The sequence below is a fragment of the Orcinus orca genome, chromosome 1, assembly GCF_937001465.1.
Source record: "Orcinus orca chromosome 1, mOrcOrc1.1, whole genome shotgun sequence".
NCBI lineage: Eukaryota > Metazoa > Chordata > Mammalia > Artiodactyla > Delphinidae > Orcinus > Orcinus orca.
In genome coordinates this window covers 190,428,255-190,453,228 of record NC_064559.1, presented here as the reverse complement: position 1 = coordinate 190,453,228, position 24,974 = coordinate 190,428,255, and the positions used below count along the sequence as shown (strand labels likewise).

Here is a 24,974-nt window from a genome sequence, read left to right as displayed (position 1 = left end):
CAGCATGTATTAAGTCCTACGTGTGCTCAGACTATGCTGGGCTCCGGGAATCAGGTGGGCCTGGTTACTTAGCAAGATAGAGGGCGTCGTGCCCAGGGCGAGGGGCTGAGCTGCCCCAGGCACCGAGTCAGAAGACTCCCCACAAATCACCGGGTGACACCCCGCTCTCCAGTACCCCCACCTCCAGTAACCACTTAAACAGCTGTCGGATTTCCCCCTTCTCTCCATTTCGTCACAAATACCTCAGTCCAGGCAACAACCTTCTCAGGAACCTCTGCTTCCACAAATGCCCTCTCTTCCCCCTCCACTGTCTGGCCAGAGTGAGCTTTTCAAAACATCAACCTGAACGATCATGCTTCTGCTTAAAATCCTTCAATGGCTCCTGCTACTTTTGGGTAAAGGCCACTCTTTGCTGGGGCCTACGAAAGACACTGCAGGACCTGGCCCGTCTTGCCTCATCACACGGCATCGGGGCTGGCATACGTGCAGCTCTCTCTCCTTGAAAGTGATCCCCACGCCTTCCCCTGGGTTCCTCAAATTACAGCTCTACTGCTCAGACGCCCTCCCCAGCCCTGGGAGTCTCTTCTTTGCAGCCCTGGTCATGGAAGCAGTTTTCCTTTCACTCAGTGGCAGGTCGCTCCCTGTTTTCATTCATCATTGCAGGCCATGCCTGGCATGGGCAGGGGCAGAGCTTATAAATACTCGCTGAATGAACAAGCCTCTCAGTATACATACAGGACAAGACGACTAGCTGGATGAAGCCATTCACCTGTCACGCAGCTGATCAAGAACTGAGGTCTTTTGACTCTACCTAGCTCTTTGCATTAAACTGCCCTGATTCCCCTGTCCCCTTCTGTCCTCAGTGCAGGATTCAAAACTAATTCTGGATTCCTTCCTGGCTGCCAAGGCCAATGACTCGCTCCTACTGCAGGAACTTGGCAGAAGGCCTTTTGCGGCTTGGTAATCACCAACAGAACATCCTTTGAGAGCGTCCCCCAGCGGCATCGGGAGGTTCTGGAGAAAGCAAAACCCTCCAGTATCTTCTTTCTGGTGGTAGGCCACAAGAGTGACCTGGTGGTTGAGGGAGAGGTGATGCCGGGGGGAGGGGAGAAGCTGGCTGCCTCTTGGGGCGCTCACTACGTTGAGACCTCAACCGAAAGCAAGGGTGACATCAGCACAGCTTTCAAGCTGCTCACTCAAGAGATCTAAGAGCTGTGAAGAGAGGGGTCATGGAGCCAAACCCAGGGTGGGAGGGAGTGAAAAGCAGGGTCCCACCACAGACCAAGCCTCAGGAGGCAGAGGCCCGAACCACGGCAAGGTGGATGTATCCATGCTGGTGGCCCCTGGGTGGAACAGCTACACTCCCTGAAGCCCACGGAACCTCACAATCCACAAGGGCTCTGCCAGGAACATAACAGGATGATGCTAGCTGCCACTGAAGGTCATGACCCTGAGGTCTCAAGGGGCCTGGTTTCCTCTGCACGGTGGTAAAAATACTAGGATCAGGGACACCAACAGCTGAGAACAGAGAGAAACCTGCACAGAAAGGCCTTTCCCCAAGTCTACTGCCATCCTTTCTTAGCGTCAAGGATGAACTCCAGAAGTTCCGGAAGAGCAGGTCAGGAAAGGATTTCCCCAAATCAGGAGCCTCTTCAGGATGGGGCTCATGACAGAAGGTCACCCTGCTCGATTCTTATGGCAGACAATCTGGACTAAAAGTCCTACTGATGGTAAGGCCTTCCTTGGAGTAAAATAATGGAAAAGTTCCTGGGTTTTTTCCTCCATCACAGAAATGAATAATGGTGCTGCCATCTGCTGACTAGAGAGCTACATCCAGTCTTGCTTACCCTCCTCTGGCATTTCAAAGGCTGTAAGCCATGCACCCTGTGTCTTTCAATTAATAACTTCTTTATTCTGGAAAAGCAAATGAAAGTCATATTCATATAAACACTGACATTACAAAGTACAGGGAAAAGGGGGAGGGAGAAGGAAACAAAAACCTCTACAAATCCTGCTAATACTCTCTCACCAAACAAGACCATAATGCTTTTCCCCAATTCAATCACTTATATAATAAACCACAAATAACATCTTCTCTGGAAGATACACTGCTCCTCTTTGAGATGGCAGGAAAAAGGGACCGGAAGTTGGGGTAGGAGGCTTTATTCTTTTGGCAGATCCTCTCAGTCATTATAGATATTGCTGCACTGTTAATAAAAAATATATGCTTCTCTGTAAAGCATTAAAAAAAAAAAATCCAAGGATGAGATGGCTGAGGTCTCAGCTCAAGTATCTCCAAATACATTGTTGTCCATTCCCTGACCTTTCCGTGTGTTATTTCTTGGTTGTTTTCCGGATCAATGCCATTCTCTGAAAGGAGAGAGAAATAAGCAATTACACAGGTTAGAGTCAGGAACTTTCCAGGACATCCACGTGTGGCTACCAGGTAGCATGGTCTACACCACAGGCTGGACTCCTCAGGAACCTACAGGTACAGGGAAGCTCAGCAGTTCCTTCTAACTCAAGCACAGTCTGCGGGGCCCTAACACAAGTTTCCACAGGCCAGTGGACCCATTTCATTGACCAAAAGACCCCAAAAGCCCTATACTAGCAGGATGGCAAAAACAGTTAAAAGCAGAAGGTGACAGCTCCCGCCTTTTGGGGATTTAAGGGACAGGCCATCAAAACATGTGCTTTCTAGGCTTACCCCCTTCCCCTAATCTCCTTCTCTGATGATGGAAAAAATAAGGAAGAGGGCTCTGTTTTGAGCCTGTTGCCAACACGCAAAGGGAGCTGACATTCCTCACTTGATAGCCTGCAATGAAGGAAACTGACCCTAACAATTTCCACCATAACCCATCAGGGAAACATTCAGATCATGGGTTTCAAATCTTACTATTACCAGCCACTGGCCAAATTAATGACTTGCTTTGCTCACCCTTTTTGACTAAGAGATTGTTTGAACATTATGATATTGGTTGATTGATAAATAAATAAATAGGGCTGAAAAGTGGATAATTTGAGAGCCGAGCCAAATGACCATCTACTGCCTGGAGGGACTTCCTTCTGAACAACACTGCAGTCCTTCAATTCCGGCTATTGGCGGTCTCCTTGTAGGGCTTCCTCTGTGAGCTCTGTAAACATACCCACTCCAGAGATCCCAGGCTATGGAAAAGCGAGGTACACTCAGCCAGAACTGCCCGACTGTGGCCATCAAGCTTGGAAAAAGCCCACTTTTCAAATCAGAGTAGCCAGTTAAATTAAGACTTGTCAAATGGAGGCCAACATTGCTATGAGACTGACCAATGACTGGGACAGCTTGTTCCCCAGTAGAAGTGGAGACAGGTTCTCTTACTGACCCCTCAGTTCTGCAGTAAGAGGGACGGAGAACAAAGGTTAAGCTGGGGCAGAGGCCAGACGCCTGGCAGAGAAGCTTGGGTGCTACCTCCTAGCACAAGTACAGCATATTTCTGCTTTCCTTAAACTGCCCTCTAGTCGGAGGGCCCTAGATGATGTTCAAATCAGCAACAATGAAGGAAGATTTCTTTAAAGAGATGTGGAGGGGGCGAGTTCCATACAGGTTAGAAAAACCTAGAATCAACAGCTTTAAGTGGCACCCATTAGAGTTGAGAGAAAAAACTGAGACCCCATATGGGAACAAAAAAGCACCTAGGAAAAATCTGGCTGATCTCCTGTACAGCCCTGCTGCCTCTTGCCCTCTCTGACATTTGGAGGAAATGACAACCACAGTGATGGTAGCTGTGTGCATTCTCTCTGAGACACAGCTCAAGGGATCAGCTGTGGCTGGCCCGAGACTCTGAAGCCTTCTCACCTGTTTGTGAGCTTCTGTGGTGCAAGCTTTTTTGTAGGGTCGTATTTCTTCAGAGCCAAACCCTGGGATCCACATGTTCCACTGGCGTTCTGTAAGGAAGAAGCCCACACAGAGATAAGGGGACCAGGAAGGCAGTGTCAAGGTGCAGTGTGACCCTCAGACAAGGGTCAGGGAGGACTAATCTGGGCAATCAACTGTACTAATTAACAGTAACTCTGCAGAGGGGCTCTATGGGACACAAATGGGGGAATCACATATGGTACCTCCAAGGTTTTAAAGGACACTATTTGACCTTCTGGCAAAGAAATAAGAGGTAAATTCATCAAAACTTTGAGTGTGGAGCCCTAAGGTTTCCATGCAGCTCTTCAGGAAAGGAAAGTTATTTGTTTCTTCAATAAAAAGTTATTTGTGGGGCTTCCCTGGTGGCGCAGTTGTTGGGAGTCCGCCTGCCGATGCAGGGGACGCGGGTTCGTGCCCCGGTCCGGGAGGATCCCACATGCCGCGGAGCGGCTGGGCCCGTGAGCCATGGCCGCTGAGCCTGCGCGTCTGGAGCCTGTGCTCCGCAGCGGGAGAGGCCACGGCAGTGAGAGGCCCGCATACAGCCAAAAAAAAAAAAAGTTATTTGTTTCTTCTGTCTTACCCCTATGCTCAAGGTAACCCCTCTCAAACTGAAAGGAGGAGTAGGAAGAGAAAGGCATTCTTTGCAATCTGGAGTTAAGAGCCAAGCCCCAGTTCTGCTGCTTCACTGTGGAGCAATATGACGTTGGTCTCAGTTTCTTCACCTTTTATATGGTAGTAACAACAGAAATAACCACCTGATAGGATGGTTGAGAGGTTTCAATGGCATAATGCAATCCCAGAGCCTGGGATAAATACATAGAGAGACAGATACAGACACAGGTATGTCCATGCCACAGCTCCATGTCCTTGTGCCACTGGATATGACCATCCCTGTAAGACTGTCACTACAAGTTATCAGAGGGCAGAGATTTGGTTTTTCCACTTTTTCAGTAACTGGCATAGCCACATGGCCCCCTAAATCCACATATAAAAGTGTACTGGACTTCCCTAGTGGCACAGTGGTTAAGAATCCACCTGCCAATGCAGGGGACACGGGTTCGAGCCCTGGTCCGGGGAGATCCCACATGCTGCAGAGCAACTAAGCCCACGTGCCACAACTACTGAGCCTGTGCTCTAGAGCCCACGAGCCTCAACTACTGAGCCCACATGCCACAACTACTGAAGCCCACGCGCGTAGAGCTCATGCTCAGCAACAAGAGAAGCCACCGCAATGAGAAGTCTGCGCACCGCAACGAAGAGTAGCCCCCACTTGCCGCAACTAGAGAATGCCCATACACAACAACGAAGATCCAACACAGCCCCAAAAAAAAAGTGTACTGCACTTTAAGTACATCCAATATAAAAAAAAAAATTATACTTACACAAGATTATTTAGGGAATAAATCTCTACTCAAAAGGAGTTACAATGGGGACTCCTTTATCATGCTCCCCTAGAGCACTGAAAACATTTGTTTTGCAAATTTGATTTGCCCCAGACAGGCACTTACTTAAAATCAAATTGAATATTAGTGGTTTTATAGTTATACTTTGTGTCTAATGCATAGCAAATACTGTGTGAATGAATGATTCATGGTTGGTTCTAGAATAATTTTATATACAGCTCTCTTCCAATATTGCTTTGAAAATAAAAATGAAACTTTCTGCTAATAATTTGTTGTCAGTACTTGAAAGTGACACTAAGATTATTCTCTGGGAATTACACTTTACAATCAACACAAAGTGGATCAGGATATGGATATGCAAAGTCACTTTAAAGAGAGTGGCTACCAGGCATGAATGCAAACATGTAAGTACGTGTAACTATATATTTAAATAAGTGTGTACGGTTGACCTTTGAACAAGGCAGGGGTCAGGGGCGCCAACCCTCCCTGCACTTGAAACTCTGCGTATAACTTATAGTCAGCCCTCCAACCATGCTGTTCCTCCATATTCACAGATTTAACCAACTGTGGATTAGGTAGTACTGCAGAATTTCCTACTGAAAAAAATCACCAATAAGTGGACGTGTGCAGTTCAAACTCGTGTTGTTCAAGGGTTAACTGTATTTATATTTTATATAATATTAATAGAATAGCAACAACATTTAGTGAATAAAATGTGTAATAAAATGGCTGGGACAAAGCAGCATTGTGCAAAGCATTCTATGTTCATTATCTCATTTAACTTTCACATTTATGAAGAAAGATCCTGTCTCAAAAATACACATATTGAATATACTGAAGATACATTCTTGCAAGGAAACATTACGTGCATAATTGACTCAGTAATTCTGAAAAGTAATTACCATGAAAAGTAATCAAATGATCTTCACTTCAGACAAATCAAATGGAATATATGTCAGGTGTAATCACAATATAAATATTCATGCACTGTATAGCATTTATGGTAATATATATGGTAACATATGTGTATGTGTAATATGTGTGTATTTACATATACACGTTTATAATAGATTCTGATTAAAATATATCGTGGGGACTTCCCTAGTAGTCCAGCGGTTAAGACTCCGCACTCCCAATGCAGGGGGCCTGGGTTCAATCCCTGGTCGGGGAACTAGATCCCGCATGCCACAACTCAGAGCCTGCATGCCGCAACAAAAATATACCGCATGCTGCAACTAAGACCCGGCACAGACAAATAAATAAATAAATATTTTTTAAAAAAGAAATGTTATTAAAAATATATATATATTGTGGAAATGCAAAAAAATATATATATATATATATACACATATTGAACACATATTCAAGTAAAATAGGTTAGGAGATACATAAGTTAATCAGTTTAGTAACCCTGAACATTTACATTCAATTAAACCTAAAGATAATGAACTAGTATGAATATATACTCTACAAATAAATATGCTTAATGTAAAAAAAACACACAGAAATAAAGAAAGACCATGTCAATCAGAAGGGGAGGTTATTCAACTATTCAAGTATAGAAAATAGCCGGGTCAGAAGCAAACACTGGCAGTGCCCATCCCAGCCCATCCAGAAGAGAGCCATCAAGAGTTTACAGCCTCGCTGGCAAGCTTATCCTTGCTGGGCGCGGGGCAGGGAAGTTGTGGGCAGCAGGCCTAGATGGTTAACACCAGGTTCCCTAATTCCCCAAACCCTGATCCCGGGCCTCCCACATGCTGCGGAGCGGCTGGGCCCGTGAGCCATGGCCGCTGAGCCTGCGCGTCCAGAGCCTGTGCTCCACAGCAGAAGAGGCCACAACAGTGAGAGGCCTGCGTACCGCAAAGAAAAAAAACACTCTCAGCCCCAGCCACCACCTGACTTCAATCACATGAGAGATCCTTAGCAAAGCTGCCCAGCTAAGCCCAGTCCACCCCCAGGCCCATGAACAAAATGAACAACTGTTACTGTTTTAAGCCATGTTTGTTACACAATAATAAATAATTGAAATGGCTGTCTTTTGCTATTAATATCAGCAATGTTAACCAGAAGTGTGTTATTTATCCCACCTCCACTACCAGCGCCTCCTGGAGCAGTATCTCCCTGACACTGGGAAGGAAGCTTTCAGCCATGGGCTGATCTGCACTCAATCCCTTAATATCTTCTGCCTCATTCCCTTGGCCTGACTGTCTTTGTAGTCACAGACTGTCCCCTTTCTTTTGATCACACTGCAACCAATGTAGGGGGGTAGCTTATTCATTTCCAAGTGATTACAATTATCAATGTTAGATGAGTATCTCCCAGAAAAACCCAAGCTCAAATTTAGTGTCTATTAAGTAGAACAGCAGAATACAAAATTATATGTACATTATGGATATAATGTTCTTGAGAAAAATACATCAATAAGCTAAAAACTGGAAGGAAAATACCATTATATGTATGGTAGAGATATAATAGCTACATTTACTAAGCTCTTACTTTGTGCCAGTCACTTTACGAACATAACCCATAATCCTCACAACGACCCTGTAAGGAGGGTATTATGATCCCCGCTATAGAAATAAGGAAACCAGCTCTAAGAGAAAGTAAGTAGGAAGGATGAGGTGGTACAGTTAGAAAGTGGCACACCCAATGCTAGGGTTCATTCCCCCTACCATGCATGGATTTCTCTTTCCTGTTTAATGCTACTATGGCCTGAATACATAAATCCCAGAGCCCAGAAGTCTGATCCTGGCATGAAGGTTCCTGGAGGAGCAATAGTGTGGATACCTCAGGGAGAAACGAGACCACATACCTAGATGCAGCTGGACATCTTTCACCTCCAGGGTGCTGGACTTGCGATGCCGAGCAAGCTGGCACGCTGCTGTCACCACGCTCTCGATAAAATCATCAGCAATCTGCAGCAGCATCTGGGGGAAAAAAGTGGGGGAGAGTAACCACGACACTGGCAGGGTAGGCTCCTGTTGCTTGGACAACTGTATCTGCTTGAATCACATATTCAGTCAGGCTTTCTAACAGAAGGCCTGGAATCAGCATTTGAGTGAAGGTGGGGAAGAGGAGTGAGGACCACAAGAGAAACACATTAGCTCATTAACCAGGTTGAGAGAAACTCACACCCTTCTGAGGATGTACTTTCCGTACTTTCTACCTAGCAGCGATCAACCAGCCCAACCCCTACCCTCTCCGCATCTTCTCATGAATTAGGTAGGAAAATAAAAGTGAATCATTAAATCCTCACTCCCTCGTATTCTCTTAAAGCATTTTTATTTCCATTATCTCACCTAGTCCTTATAATTATCCTGTGAAAAAAATGGGGCACAGATTTTACCCTAACTCCATAGAGGAGGATGCTAAGATTCAGGGAGATTAACTTGTTCATGACCATGTAACTATTAAGCAGCGAAACCAGGATTCAACCTCAAGGTTCTGAGTCCAAAACCTGGATTCTCTCCAGTTTATTATCAATTATTCCTAGATTGTGTGAAGAGCAAAATCAGAATTCTGAAGTTAAAAATCTACATTAAAAAAACTGAAATTTTGATCAGTGAATACCTTCCTCATGGCTTCCTCTGCTGACCAGAAAAATAAAATAAAATAAAAGTACAACCATAGTTATAAACATTCCTTGTTCTGCTGGACTATCAATGCATTGTCATCTTTCCTATGGAACCAAATGGATACCATCTAAAGGAAAGATTTCTAATTAAACATGGCAGATCAACTCTAAAAATGACCTCCTCTCCTTCCCTACACCCATTAAAATAACAACAAAGGAAAAAAACAAAAGACATATAAATCCACAAAGATAAAAAGATAGGAGAGAAAACCTTAATGGACAAGATATTCCAATAAACTTTTAAAGTAAATTTTTGTTAAAGAGGTAACAAAGGAAGAATGGGAACTGACCTAGCAGACAGAAGGTATAACACAAATGCACGCAGAGGGGACGCCAATGAGAACGAACTGATTTGCCCTTTGCAACTCCTAAGAGATCCAGGATTTGAATGTGTCATTAACCACAGAAGACTGGACTGAGGTATGGAACTAAAAACTGGACAATTGTTACATGTCTGTACAGAGTAGTCCCCCAACCCCCACACTTCAAAAGCAGCCAAGTGACTTCCCACACGTACCTGACCCAGAACACAGTCGGTTTACTCCCCAGAAAAACTGAACAGGAGTGGCTATGGATGAGAGTACACCAGACACAGCAGAGACAAGGGAAAGACACAGTCCCTTTCTCTTGCCTTGCTTCCGGGATGTTAGAAGCTAGAGATAAACCCTCCAGATAGGAGACTAAAGGATTTTTCTCTGCATATACTAAATGATTCCAGAGGAAAGACTTACAGATACTGATTAGGGAATCCCCCATTAAGAAGGTTAACTATGGACAAATTATTCTGAAGTGAACCCTGTAGTATGCTGGAGCCAGATTAGATGAGGTCATGAAGGCCAATTACATGCATTTCTTCCCAATCCTGCATTCAGGGACAACATGTTGATAGCTTAAAATAGGGCATAGTGAGAATATTTACACCACAGAAATCAGGAAATGCTGAAAGTCAGAGTCTTTTTCTCCACAGAGCTGGTTGTTAAACATTTACCAGTACATGACTGGGCGAAGACCATCAGTCAGGAAGTTCTGCTTCAAATCAGGTTTTTAGTGGCTCATTCTTTAAGAATGGATAGCCAGAATCACCAGACATTTGAAGAAAGTCTCCAACACTAAAAGGAAAATAAACAAACCAAAGGGGAAAAAAGGGACCCAGAGGAAACAAAGACAATGCAGGGAAAAGAAGAAAATGTCAAACAACGTAATTAATATCCTTAGAGAGAAAAATAAGATACTACAACTGTAAAATAAGAACAGAATGGCTTAGGGAAAAAAAAAGTCAACAAGAAAAAGTTCATGGAAATTAAAATTTTTATTATAAAAGAAAGTTAAAATTTAGAAGACAAACTAAGGAAAATCTCCCCAGCAAGTAGAATTTAGAATTACAAAGAAATGAAAAAAGAGAAAAGATAAAAAAACCTAAGAGGATCAATGCAGAAGATCCAACATCCAACCGTCATTACACACAGAAAGAAAAAAAGCAGAGAAGAAATTATCAAAAAACTAAGATTAAAAAAATGGAACCTTCATACACAGCTGGTGGGAATGTAAAAGGATGGAATGCTTTATAAAAACAGGAAGTTCCTCAAAGGAAAAACACAGAGTTACAATATGACTCACCAATTCCAGTCCTAGATATATATCCAAGAGAAATGAAAATGCATGCCCCCAGAAAAACTTGTACATGAATTAAGAAAAAGAAAGAGGGGCTTCCCTGGTGGTGCAGTGGTTAGGAATCTGCCTGCCAATGCAGGGGACACAAGTTCGAGCCCTGGTCCGGTAAGATCCCACATGCCATGGAGCAACTAAGCCCCTGTGCCACAACTACTGAGCCTGCACTCTAGAGCCCGCGAGCCACAACTACTGAGCCCGTGTGCCACAACTACTGAAGCCTGTGCGCCTAGAGCCCATGCTCCGCAATGAGAAGCCTGCACACCACAACGAAGAGTAGCCCCCGCTCACCGCAACTAGAGAAAAGCCTGCATGAAGACCCAATGCAGGGCTTCCCTGGTGGTGCAGTGGTTGAGAGTCTGCCTGCCGATGCAGGGGACACGGGTTCATGCCCCAGTCCGGGAGGATCCCACATGCCGCAGAGCGGCTGGGCCCGTGAGCCATGGCCGCTGAGCCTGTGTGTCCGGAGCCTGTGCTCCGCAACAGGAGAGGCCACAGCAGTGAGAGCCCACGTACCACAAAAAAAAAAAGACCCAATGCAGCCAAAAATTAAAATTAAAAAAAAAGAATATTACTTAGAAATTCAGAGGAATGTTCTAGAAACAATTAAAATTGTTGAAAGTGACTGCCTGTGAGTAGCAGCCTATACCCTTTTTGACAGGCAAAAGTAGCAATGCTGTTAGGTATAAAGTGCTAGGCATTCTCCTAGGTGATTTGTATAAGTTATTCATGGGACCCTGACAATAATCCTGTAGATAAATAATGTCATACCTTACCAACACAGGAGGAAGCTGAGTCTCAGAAAAGTTAACTGACCCACCGACAGAGCCAAGTCTCAAATTCAGACTTGTCTGCCTCTATAATCTGTGCTCTTAATGGCTATTCTATACTATTTCTCAGGGACACAGTCTCTAGGGTACCCAATCCCAGCTTACCTCCTCCACATCTTCATCCAGTTGCTCATTAGGATCCACTTCTCTTACTAAGTCTTGTAATTTCTTCTTGGTCAATACCTAAAGTTAATTGGGAGAACATTTTTTTCAGCCAAGTAGCAAAGAAACAAACACCTCATTACCCTATAATGAAAGGCTATCAATTTGTTGGGTTTGGTTTCTACTTTCCAAAGAATTATCAGTCTGACTTACTTGGTGCTATTACTACAAGACTATAGTCTCAAGACAGAAGTAGCCTAGGGAAAGGCAGAAAGAGCAATATGGAAGAGAGGCCAACATCTGTCAGGTAGTTTTAGTAAACTCTACATTAATTTGCAATTTTCTGACCACCACAAGTTGTACAGTGCCCCTGCTGCCTTTGGACAAGCTCTTCTACCCTTCTTCCTACCTGCTCAGCTCACAGTGCCTCCTTTCTGATGCTCTCCCAGCCCACCCAGGTGAAAGCAACCACTTCCTCCTTTGGCCTCCACTGTACCCTGTGTACCCTTCTATCATTGTGTACATTTATAAACTTGCCTGTTTCTGACTTAATAGGCTGAAGGCTCCTTGAGGGCAGGGAACATGTGTTCATCTCTGTATAACTAAATATCGATATTTGTGAAAGTATGTACAACTATGATCCCTCTTTCATAAAGGAAATGTTATACCACATATATATGCCACTAAATAAGGATCAAAAGACATACACTAAAATGCTAACCATAGTTATTTTGGGGTGGTGGTAGAATTTTGGGCTATTATTCTTTCTCTTTTTCTAAAGTTTCACGATAAGCATTGCATGACATTGGAAATAAGGAAAAAATAATAATTTTTAAAATAAATATTTGTTAATAATGTCTCAGATCTATCCATTCAACCATCACTTAATTCAAGCCTTTGCCACATATCTTGATTTACTGCAAAAGTCTTAGACTTGGTGTTCCTCCCAGTCTGCCCCCTTTCCTACCTTTCTTGTCCCCTTACTGTCAAGTTAATCCTCCTAAGATATACAACTTTTATTATGTTACTTTCAAGCTTATTAAATATTTGCAAAGATTGTTTATTGACTAAAAGTTCCAACGGAAACTGACTAGCATAGGCCTAGTATGTTCTGCCGTAATCCTACCTATACAATTTTATCTCCTGCTCTTCTCCAACACCACACCCATCATGGGTTGGTCTCCTGAATACCTGCCCAACCCTTCCCATTCATCATTGCTAGTTCCTCCTCCATTCTCTCGAACTGTTGTCTCCTCATCCTATTCTACCCAGCCTACAAGGCCCAAGTCAAGAGAGTATACTTATTTCTTATGGCTCTGGAGGACAGAATCAGGATCATGGGTAGAAAGAGGGGGTCAGATTTTAGAGTCACTGAAGAAAATAAAGGCAGCAGCTAGATGAACTAGGAGAAAAGACTGGAGGCAAGAGTACTTTTATTACACGAATAATGAATAATGAATCCATTAATTATTTAACTATTTTATTTTATTTAACAAGTATATAGCATATATATTTATATATAAAAACCTGTCACAGGCAAGCTGTTGTGTCAGTGCATGTATATATGGATGTATGTATATGTATATGCATACACACACTTAAATACTACAAAGTAAAAACTGATAAATGTACATGATATTTCGATAAAGAACTTGAGAAGTCTGAGCGGAAGAGGCAGCAGCTGAGATGGACATCTCTCAGAGTATTATTGCTTCAAAGAACAGATAAGAGGTGCCCACAGAGAACAAAAAGCGGATGATACCTGATTGTTTTCAGGGCTGAGACGCCCTCCTGTCCCAGGAGTGCCTGGGATCTTTACCACTGTAGTGCTATTGGCCATGGAGCCTTGTGGAGGGGTGCTAGCTGGTTCCGGTTTTATTGATGAGAAATTGGACAGGTTGATTAGGGCTGAGGGGCCAAACTGGTTCATAATCTGCCGCGCTTTGGACTTCAGCTCATAGAGCTTATCGAGATCTTGTTTCTTTTTGGAGCTATGAGGACCAAGGCCAATCAACTGTAGAAGAAAAACAAGAGAATTAGCTCTGGAAGTACATGTAATAAAGGATGAGTTTTAAAAGTAAAATTCTATGAGGCCTGTCAGACTTTGAAGGGTCTTCATTTGATACCTGCACATTGAAAATGGAGGGAATGAAGAATGTTCATTGCTCTCACCTGATATTTAGAAACCATCTCTTCTCCAAAAGCTAAATAAAATAGTCCACACAAGTGAAATAAAGAAGTAAATGAAATGAGGAAACTTATGTACAAAAATAAACTAGAATGAGCAAGACATTTTTGAAGACGTTGTAAAAACAGAATACTTGGTTAATTGTAAAAATAGAATACTTGGTTAAGTACTACATGCATTATTTTTGAACATCAAATAATGCTAAACTCAAATAAATCATGGCACAATCACATACTTGAAACCTAGTCACAAAACTTCAGAAAACAGATTAGTTCATTTTGGTGTTTCAAAACATGCTTAAGTCTATGTCAGGGCCTAATAAACACAGTTTTTAGCAATTGTTAAAAGTAAGCTCTTCACTGTCATCAAGGGCAAATTTTCTCTGAGTGTTAGCAATCTTTAAATACATGCAGAGTCCCTAGGCTGGAGTAGCCAAGACTTCTAAATTTTAGAGCCATGAGGCTGACTCCGTGGACATCAGCTTTGGTGTCATCAAGATCAGAAGCACATTCAGGAAGTTCCACCCACAGTGACCTCAAGGAGCTTACTTACAGCTATCTGAGTGTCTAGATCTTTAATTACATCAGCAACGGCTGTGAGCCCGGTGAAACGAGAGGCAGCCATTTTCAAAAGCTACCTGTAAATGAACAACTGGCATCAAGCACCACCCTTGCCACAGAACCATTTCAGTTGCATGGCCTGCACATCTTCAATGATCAGAATGCAGGCAAACTGACTGTGGAGAACATTTCCTTATTCCAACTGGGCACCAAGAAAAACATCTCCATTTCTTTCATACACAACTTTTAAAATTAATTAATGATGACAATAGTAACATTAAGACTCTCTTCCAATAAAATGAATGTACTATTGTTAGAGATAAGCTAGCAGCATATGAAATACTTTACTGGCCAAAACTGTGGAATTTGAACCTGCAAGAATCATGGCAATGTTTTCAGAACTTGATAAAGCTTAGCAACCTGAATGAGTATCTGTATCTTGCCCCTACTGCTGAGTTCCTCTCCAACAAATTGTCTAACTCTCTAATACAAGAAATCATCTTCTCCTGGTTTACCCTTAATAAAAGCAACTAACTATGCACTGGTTAAATGATCAAGAGAAACTTGTTGGCCAAGAGCCCGCTGAGGGGGACAGCACAGCATCAGGATTACTTTTTTTTAAAACCATATGTGGTCTACGTCTCCTTTTCCCTTACCCACAAATCTTACCAATGGAAGAAATGGGAAAGGAAAAGATTGTTAACATGGTAACAGTTGTCCTAATGTTATAAAAGCAAACTATTTTCCCAGATCAAGTCCTATGAAAAAGTCTTATTAAAGATTATCAGTATTGGGCTTCCCTGGTGGTGCAGTGGTTGAGAGTCCGCCTGCCGATGCAGGGGACACGGGTTCGTGCCCCGGTCCGGGAAGATCCCACATACCGCGGAGCGGCTGGGCCCGTGAGCCATGGCCGCTGAGCCTGCGCGTCCGGAGCCTGTGCTCCGCAACGGGAGAGGCCACAACAGTGAGAGGCCTGCGTACACACACACACAAAAAAGATTATCAGTATGAACATAAGCCACCACAATGAGAAGCCCACGCACTGCAATGAAGAGTAGCCCCCGCTCGCCACAACTAGAGAAAGCCCGTGCGCACCAATGAAGACCCAATGCAGCCAAAAATACATAAATAAATTTATAAAAAAATAAATAAAATAAAATTTAAACAGTTGATCAATCTGGAATGGGGGAGTAATATACTCCTCCTTTCACACACTCCTCCATTCCAGATGGATCAGATATTTAAATTTTAAATATAAAATCATATACTAGATAAAATATAGAATATCTTTATTTTTTATTTATTATTTTTTAAAATTTATTTTTGGCTGTGTTGGGTCTTCGTTGCTGCACGCAGGCTTTCTCCTGTTGTGGAGCACGGGCCCTAGGGCACACGGGCTTCAGTACTTGTGGCACGTGGGCTCAGTAGTTGTGGCTCACGGGCTCTAGAGCGCAGGCTCAGCATTGTGGTGCACGGGCTTAGTTGCTCCGCGGCATGTGGGATTTTCCTGGACCAGGGATCAAACCAATGTCCCCTGCATTGGCAGGTGCATTCTTAAGCACTGTACCACCAGGGAAGTCCCTATTTTTTTAAAGATTTATTTAGTATTTATTTATTTAATTTATTTTTGGCTGTATTGGGTCTTCGTTGTGGCACACGGGATCTTCGTTGAGGCGTGTGGGATATTTCCTTGTGGTGTGTGGGCTTCTCTCTAGCTGTGGCGTGTGGGTTTTCTCTTCTCTAGTTGTGGTGCGCAGGCTCCAGGGCGCATGGGCTCTGTAGTTAGTGGCATGCAGGCTCTAGTTGAGGCGCACGAGCTCAGTGGTTGTGGCATGCGGGCTTAGTTGTCCTGCAGCATGTGGGATCTTCGTTCCCTGCCCAGGGATCAAACCCGTGTCCCCTGCAGCGTAAGGTGGATTCTTTACCACTGGACCACCAGGGAAGTCCCTAGAATATCTTTAAAAAATATTCAGAAACCTAAACTTAACACTTTATACAAAAATTAACTCAAAATGGATCACAGACTTAAATGTAAAATGTACAACTATAAAACTTTTAGGAAAAAACAGGAGAAAATCTTTGGGCTCTAGCTAGGCAAACCAAAAGCATGATCTGATCAATAAAATAAATTGATAAATTGGCCCTCATCAAATTTTAAAAGTTTTCTCTGTGAAAGCCCATGTAGAAAGGATGAAAAGACAAGCTACAGACTAGAAGAAACTACATACCCAAAAAAAGACAAACTACATATCCAACAAAAGACTAGTATCTAGAATGCATTAAGAACTCTCAAAACTCAATAGTTAAAAAAAATTAATTCAATTAGAAAGTGGACAAAAGACACACCAGACATTTCACCAAGGAGGATACACAGATAGCAAATAAGCAAATTGAAAGACGTTCAATCAAAAAAATTAGTCATTAAAGAAAGCAAATTAAAACTACAATGAGATATAACTACACAACTATCAGAATAGCTAAAATAAAAAATAGTGACAACACCAAATGCTCACGAGGATGCAGAGAAATTGGATCACTCACACACTGCTAGTGGGAATGTAAATGGTATAGCTACTCTGTAAAACAGTTTGCAGTTTCTTAAAAATCTAAGCATGTACTGTCACAGAGGAGCCTAAAAAGACATGAAGACTAAATGGAAAAACTAAGATCTGAATAAACTATGGACTTCAGTTAATAGTAATGTATCAGGGACTTCCCTGGTGGTCCAGTGGTTAAGAATCCACCTTCCAATGCAGGGGCCCTGGGTTTCGATCTGTGATCAGGGAAGTAGGATCCCACATGCTGCAGGGCAACTAAGCCCACGCATCGCAACTACTGAGCCTGCGTACCATAACTAGAGAGCTCGTGCACCGCAACTACTGAGTCTGCGTGCTCTGGAGCTCGCGTGCCACAACTAAAGAGAAGTCTGTGCGCACAATGAAAGATCCTGCGTGCCGCAACGAAAGATCCCGCGTGCCACAACTAAGACCTGATGCAGCCAAAAATAAAATAAATAAATAAATATTAAAAATAATAATGATAATAATGTATCAAACGTGGTTAATTAGTTGTAACGAACATACTATACTAATGTAAGATGTTAATAATGGAGAAACTGGGTGCAGGGTATATGGGAACCCTGTACTATCTTCCCAAATTTCCTGTAAATCTAACACTGCTATCTCAGCAGGTTAAATAAATAAATAAATGGATTTTAAAAACTGCTCTAGGAAAGAGTTTATTTTAAAAAATGAAAAAAGGAAAAAGAAGACCGAATCATGAATACACAAAACAACAGGAATGAATCTTAAAATATTTAGGTGAAAAATAAGCCAGTCTCAAAAGAATACATACTATATGATTCCATTTATATGAAATTTTAATATCTAATGATCTAAAAACAAATCTCTAGTGACAGATAGGACAGAGATTGACTGCACAGGGGCAGGTTGGAAGTTTCTGAGGTGACATAAACATTCTATACCTTAAGTGGGGGAATGCTTACACAGCTGCTATATTTATCAAAACTCACAGAACTATATGTTTACAATGTATACATTTTATTGTATGCAAATTATACCTCAATAAAGTGGATTTGGGAAAAAAGAAAAAACACGCAACTACTGTATGACCCAGCAACTGCAATCCTAGGCATTTATCCTAGAGAAATGAAAACTTATGTTTACACAAAAACCTGTACACGAATGCTCATAGCTTTATTTGCAATAATCAAAAACTGTAATCAATTCAGATGTCCCTTAATAGGTAAATCATTAAACAAACTGTGGTATATCCACACCATGGAATACTACTCAGCAAGAAAAAGAAATGAACTACTGATATGCACAACTTGGATGAACTTCCAGAGACTTATGCTGAGCAAAAGCCAATTCAAAAAGAGTCCATATTGGGGCCTCCCTGGAGGTGCAGTGGTTAAGAATCCGCCTGCCAATGCAGGGGACAGGGGTTCGAGCCCTGGTCCGGGAAGATCCCACATGCCGCAGAGCAACTAAGCCTGTGTGCCACAACTACTGAGCCTGCGCTCTAGAGCCTGCAAGACACAACTACTGAAGCCCACGTGTCTAGAGCTGGTGCTCCGCAACAAGAGAAGCCACTGCAATTAGAAGCCCGTGCACTGCAACAAAGAGTAGCCCCCGCTCGCTGCAACTAGAGAAAACCCATGCGCAGCAACGAAGACCCAATGCAGCCAAAAATAATAAATAAATAAAAGAGTCCATATTGTATGATTCCAGTTATGTAACATTTTTGTTTTCCTTTTTTAAAAAATTAATTAACTAATTAATTAGGTTGCACCAGGTCTTAGTTGTGGCAGGCAGGCTCCTTAGTTGCAGCACGTGGGCTCCATAGTTGTGGCAGGCAGGCTCCTTAGTTGTGGCATGCGAACTCTTAGTTGCAACATGCATGTGTGATCTAATTCCCTAACCAGGGATCAAACCCGGGCCCCCTGCTTTGGGAGTGTGAAGTCTTATCCACTGCACCACCAGGGAAGTCCCCTATATAACATTTTTAAAATGGCAAATTTTACAAACAGAAGACAGATTAGTGAGGTTGTCAGGGACTGGGTGGGAGGGAGGGAGGTGTGGTTATAAAAGGCAATATGAGGGGCGCTTGTGATGGAATTGTTCAATATCTTGATAGTGATGATGGATAAATGAACCTATAAAAAGTGATGAAATTGTATAGGACTTAGTACTCATACACATATAAGCAAACAAGTGCAAGTAAAACGGGAAATCTGAATAAGATTGTTGGGTTGTATCAATGTTGATATCCTGCTTCTCAAATTATACAACAGTTTTGCAAAATGTTACCGTTGCGGGAAACTGGTGGTGCAAAGTGTACAAGGGATCTCTGTATTATTTCTTTTTTTTGTTTGCGGTACGCGGGCCTCTCACTGCTGTGGCCTCTCCCGTTGCGGAGCACAGGCTCCAGACGCACAGCCTCAGCGGCAATGGCTCACGGGCCTAGCCGCTCCGCAGCATGTGGGATCTTCCTGGACCGAGGCACGAACCCGTGTCCCCTGCATCGGCAGGCGGACTCTCAACCACTGCGTCACCAGGGAAGCCCTGTATTATTTCTTATAGATTCATATAAATCTACAGTTATCTCAATTTTTAAAAATTGGAAAAACAATATTCTCAAGAATAAATAATACCCTTCTAAGGATGACTTTACAAAGCTCAGGAGCCATAAAAGAAAAGACTAATATGTTTAATTACACAAACATAAAAATGTCTGCATGGCAACAAACATAACAAACAAAGTTAAAGGACAAAAGACAAACTAGCAAAAATATATGCAAGATATATCAAAGGACTAATTTCTTTTATATATAAAAAATAACTACAAATCATTAAGTACCAACTACCCAATAGAAATATTGTGAAGGGCTTCCCTGGTGGCGCAGTGGTTGAGAGTGTGCCTGCCGATGCAGGGGACACGGGTTCGTGCCCCGGTCTGGGAAGATCCCACATGCCGCGGAGCGGCTGGGCCCGTGAGCCATGGCCGCTGAGCCTGCGCGTCTGGAGCCTGTGCTCCGCAACGGGAGAGGCCGCAACAATGAGAGGCCCGCGTACCGCAAAAAAAAAAAAAAAAAAAAAAAAAAAAAAGAAATTCAAATGGTTCTTAAAATAATGAAGTGATCCTTATTCTCATTCATAATAAAAATGCAAATTAAAACTACAACGTACTATTTATTCCCCATTTGGCAATGATGAAAAAGTTTTATAGGGACTTCCCTGGTGGTCCAGTGGCTAAGCCTCCACACTCCCAATGCAGGGGGCCTGGGTTCGATCCCTGGTCAGGGAACTAGATCCCACATGCTGCAACTAAGAGTTTTTCTTTTTTTTTAACATCTTTGTTGGAGTATAATTGCTTTACAATGGTGGTTGCAACTAAGAGTTTGCATGCTGCGACAAAGATGCCGCATGCCGCAACTAAGACCTGGCAAAGCCAAATAAAAAAATAAAAAATAAAATAAAATAAATAGTTTTATACATACTGTGTTTGAAAATTTTATGGAGAAATAATCATTTCATAAGTTGCTGGAGTGGGGGAATATAAATTAGTTACAGGTCTCTATAAAGAGCTACTTGGCTGTATCTACCAAAATAAGAAAAGCATATATTGTTTTAATCCCATAGTTCTATTTTTAGCAATTTATATTATAATTGAACTTGTATGTGAATAGAATACTATACATACAAGGAATTTCAACCTAAATGTCCATCAAAAGTGATATAGTTAAATAAACTAGAATATAACTATATAATGTAATAGACTGAAAAAGAATGAGACTCATGAAAATATTATGCTAAGTGAAAGAAACCAGTCACAAAAGACTACATATTGTAGGATTCCATTTATATGAAATGTCCAGAATAGACAAATCTATAGAGACAAAAAGTAGATTAGTGGTTGCTAGGGCTGAGGAGTGGGGGAGAGGAATAGGGACTGACTTCTAATGTTTATGGAGTTTCTTTTAGGAGTGACAAAAATAATCTAGAATAGATTGTGGTGATGGTTGCACAATCCTGTTTGTAGCCAAAAAACCACTGAATTGTATACTTTAAAATGATGAATTGTATAGTATGTGAATGTCTCAATAAACCTGTTTCTAAAAAATGAGGAAGCTCATGAAATGACCTTCAAGATACCCTGTTCATTTAAAATGCAAGGTTCAGAATAGTGAGGATAGGGACTTCCCTGGTGGCGCAGTGGTTAAGAATCTGCCTGGGGCTTCTCTGGTGGCGCAGTGGTTGAGAGTCCACCTGCCGATGCAGGGGACACGGGTTCGTGCCCCGGTCCGGTAGGATCCCACATGCCACGGAGCCACTGGGCCCATGAGCCATGACCGCTGAGCCTGCGCGTCCGGAGCCTGTGCTCCGCAACGGGAGAGGCCACAACAGTGAGAGGCCCGCGTACCACAAAAAAAAAAAACAAAAACACATAATTACAAATGTATAAATTATTCCTGGAAAGATACATAAGAAGCTGAAAACAATGGTGGTCTTGAGGGGGATAGGAGAATGGTAGTACCTGGGGTGGTCCATGGGACCAAGGTGCGAGACTTATCTTTCATTGTATACCCCAAATTCTGTAATATGTGCATATGTAACCTATGAAAAAAATTAAAATAAACTACCATCTGGTTTGTTTCCACTGAAGAAATAGGTAATACTGACCCCTGTTTTTAAAATATAACAAAAAATATAGCAGTAGCAACAAAAATAAACCTTGACCTTTATTTCACACCTTATACAAAATATCAATAAATTAAAAACTGATCACAGACTTAAATGTGAAAATGTAAAACTATAAAACTTTTAGAAAACGTACGAGAAAATCTCCCTGACTTTGGGTCAGACAGAGTTCTTAGATACAACTCCAAAAGCACAATCCACAAAAGAAAGAAATTGATAAAGTGGACTTAATCACAAAATAAAACTTCTGCCCTGCAAATGAAAACAAAAGACAAGTCTGAGACTAAGAGAGAATATTTACAAATCACGCATCTGACAACTTGTATCCAGGATATATATATAAAAGACTCTCAAAATTCAATAAGAAAACAACTCAATTAAAAAAATGGGTAAAAGATCTGAACTGATCCTTCAACAAAGATTTACAGATGGAAAATAAACACATGAAAAGATGCCCAATATCATTATTCATTAGGGAAATGCAAAATAAAACCACAATGAGATACCACTAAGTACCTATTAAAATAACTAAAATTAAAAATAATATAGGGCTTCCCTGGTGGCGCACTAGTTGAGAGTCCACCTGCCAATGCAGGGGACACGGGTTCGCGCCCTGGTCCGGGAAGATCCCACATGCCGCGGAGCAGCTGGGCCCATGAGCCATGGCCGCTGAGCCTGCGTGTCCGGAGCCTGTGCTCCGCAACGGGAGAGGCCACAACAGTAAGAGGCCCGCGTACCGCAAAATAAATAAATAAATAAAATAAAATTAAGTCCATATATACAGATTTCAAAGTTTGTCTTCTGCCTCCAAAACACCTGTGTCACAGTGCAGGCTATAAACACTGCTGATGTACTACCTCCAAAGCACTTTGGGGCTTTCCACAAACACCTTTGGTCAAAAGTAGTATGTTCTATGTTCACATCAACTTTAACACAATGATATTCTGATCAGGTACTTACTTAGAAATCCTATTCTAATAATTCAATTGATGCTAGAGCCACAAATGAGTGAAATAAGTAGTACAATTTGCAAATGTAGATGAGGATAACTCAGGAATAAACTATTATTAATTAAACCATCAAGTATTTTGAAATGGTGGTATGGCCATGCTTTACCTCATAATTTGGTGTAAGTTTTGACCACTTACATTTAGTATAGGCATTTGCAAACAGTTTAGGCAAACCCACTGGGAACAAAGTTATTGCAGTTTCCCCAATCATCTAGTTCATGTTACAATAATTGTAAAGTTAATCCAATTTAAGCCCCTGTTCTTCAAATTGGTCCTTCTTGGCCTCCTAAATTTAAAATTAAATATGTCTTACTCCAATGTGAGCGAAAGTTCTATTCAGGTCCCATTTTTCTATCTTGAATATCTATGCTTCTTTAAAACACAGGAATTCAGTTCTCTTCAAATACTACACTATATAAATACCCTAATAAGTTATAGTACTTGATAGTAAGAGGAGTCTTTAGGAGGAGGGAGTGCTTTCATTCAACGCCATGCTTTGTATAACTATTACCTCTATTTTGCTGATGAGCAAGCTGAGACATGGCGAGGAATCCACTTAGAAAAACAGAAAAAAGTTTTAGTCAAACACATAACTGGGTTTGACTGTGGCTGAGCCACTTAGTAGCATGGGATTTCAGGCAAGGCACTTAACCCTTCTGCACTGATTTCCTTACCTGTACAATGGGACTAACAATATCTAACTTGTGCGGCTGTAAGTGATAATTAAATGATTTAATATTTGAAAAGTGCTTATGATGATATCTGGTTAGCCTTTTTTTTTATTGGAATAAAATTGCTTTACAATGTTGTGTTAGTTTCTGCTGTATAATGAAGTGAATCGGTATTTGTATACCTATATCCCCTCCCTCTTGGACCTCCCTCCCCCCTCCCCTCCCATAGTCTGAGTAAGTTTCAGTAAAAGATATTACTGAAGAATGAAAGTGACTGGTCCAAGTTTCTCCACCATCCTTATCTAAAAGCAGCCATCTTCCCTAAATGCTTATGCTAAAAATAAAGGGTACATTTTACTTATTTGTGACTTTCTAAATGACTTACTATATTGTTGAGGGGGAAGGAGCTTCATTTAAAAGTTTCCTAACTCGTAAGTGACATTCATTGTATCAATGTCAATACAGTTAACAAGACCCAAAATAAAATACTAGAATTTGTAAAAACTTCCCTCTTGAGTTTGAAGTTAGAGCAAAGATTCTAGAAGCATGTTTTCAAGGAATATTAACCAAGCATCTCCTATCTACTATGCAGAGCAGGGTACTGTATCAAAATCATGATCTAATCAATCATTGCCTCACTGTAATCCTAAACCTTCTTTGGACTTTAGCCTCCTTATATGTAAAATACGAGTTTAAAAAAGATTATCTTTCCGGGTCCTTCCATCTCTGCCATCCTCGTTTTTTGAGATGCAGAGATCTGTGCTCAGAGTTGGGTGGAATGGGATTTAAAGCACTTATCAAGTATACAGCTGAGTTCAAACTGCTTCAACTTTACAGCAGTGCTTCGCCAGAACGAAGCAGAAAACGAAGATGCTTCCAAGTGGGCTTCCTAGATTGTATCCGACACAAGATAAGCCTGCCAAAAGCCAAGTAGGCAGCGCAAAGGAGTCGTCTTTCCCTGAACACATCCTTTACCACCCTCGGTTCACCCAATATGAGAAAAAAAAAAAAAAAAAGGATCACTATATTTTTTCCGAACTCTCTCCCTTTCCCTTGGAGGCTGATCTCCTCACATCCATTGCCCCTTATAGTCTCCGCTTTTAGGAGCCAGTGTCCTCACAGCCCTGTTCCCTCAGGTACTTCGGAGTCTCCAAGCCCCGATCCCGTCCCCACAGAAGCCCGTCTTCACTGCCCGCTCCTGTTCTTCCCAAACCCAAGTGTTCTCTTACTGCTCCTGCCTCTCAGGAACCTAAGTCTTCGCCGCCCTGTTTCTGAATCCTTAGAAACCTGGGTCTTCACTGTCCCGCTCCTACCGCTTAGCAGCCCAAGTCCTCACGGCTCCGCTTTTACCTCTCAGGAGCCCGTGGCTTCACGCCCCGTTCTCTTCCGACCCTCTCCTCTTCGGAGCACTGGTCCTGACAATCCTGTCCCTCTCAGCCCACTTTCCCTCGGGTGCCGGCTAACTCCGTCCCCTTTCCCTAAGTCCCGCCTGGAGCCCAGGTCCCCACAGCCGCGTCTTCTCCGAGCCCCGAGCCCCTCAGTCCCGTCCCAAGAGCCCGATTCCTAACAGCCCCGTCTCCTCCACAATCTGGCTCTTGAAACACTGACCACTGTGGGTCTGGGTCCTGACTCCCTCCTCCCACTCTTCTTCCTTAACTGCCAGGGCCCAAGACTCACAGGCAGCAGCGTCTATCTCCCCATGATATGCGGAGACTGCCCCAGTGAAGCGCTCGTCTCAGCAGCCGGTCCGACTGCTCGGCCCTCCCCGAGTACTTCCGGCACCGCTCCCCGCC

The 24,974-nt window shown here is 42.4% G+C and overlaps 1 protein-coding gene across 3 annotated transcripts; it reads right to left on the bottom strand.

Annotated features, from left to right (window-relative positions):
- Positions 1-1,891: 1,891 nt before the first annotated feature.
- TAF12 (TATA-box binding protein associated factor 12) lies at positions 1,892-24,974 on the bottom strand. 3 transcript variants are annotated; one of them, XM_049712005.1, is made up of 7 exons: positions 24,859-24,914; positions 14,270-14,354; positions 13,292-13,543; positions 11,533-11,610; positions 8,108-8,222; positions 3,833-3,921; positions 1,892-2,370 (listed from the first exon to the last, which is right to left on the bottom strand). In XM_049712005.1, the coding sequence occupies exons 2-7, from the start codon at positions 14,339-14,341 to the stop codon at positions 2,335-2,337; spliced, it is 642 nt and encodes a 213-aa protein (XP_049567962.1). In that variant the 5' UTR covers positions 14,342-14,354; positions 24,859-24,914; the 3' UTR covers positions 1,892-2,334. The 3 variants fall into 3 exon arrangements, with proteins under 3 accessions (XP_049567962.1, XP_033278285.1, XP_004266629.1); XM_033422394.2 differs by lacking the exon at positions 14,270-14,354 and having other exon boundaries at positions 24,859-24,974; XM_004266581.3 differs by lacking the exons at positions 14,270-14,354; positions 24,859-24,914 and adding an exon at positions 24,532-24,754.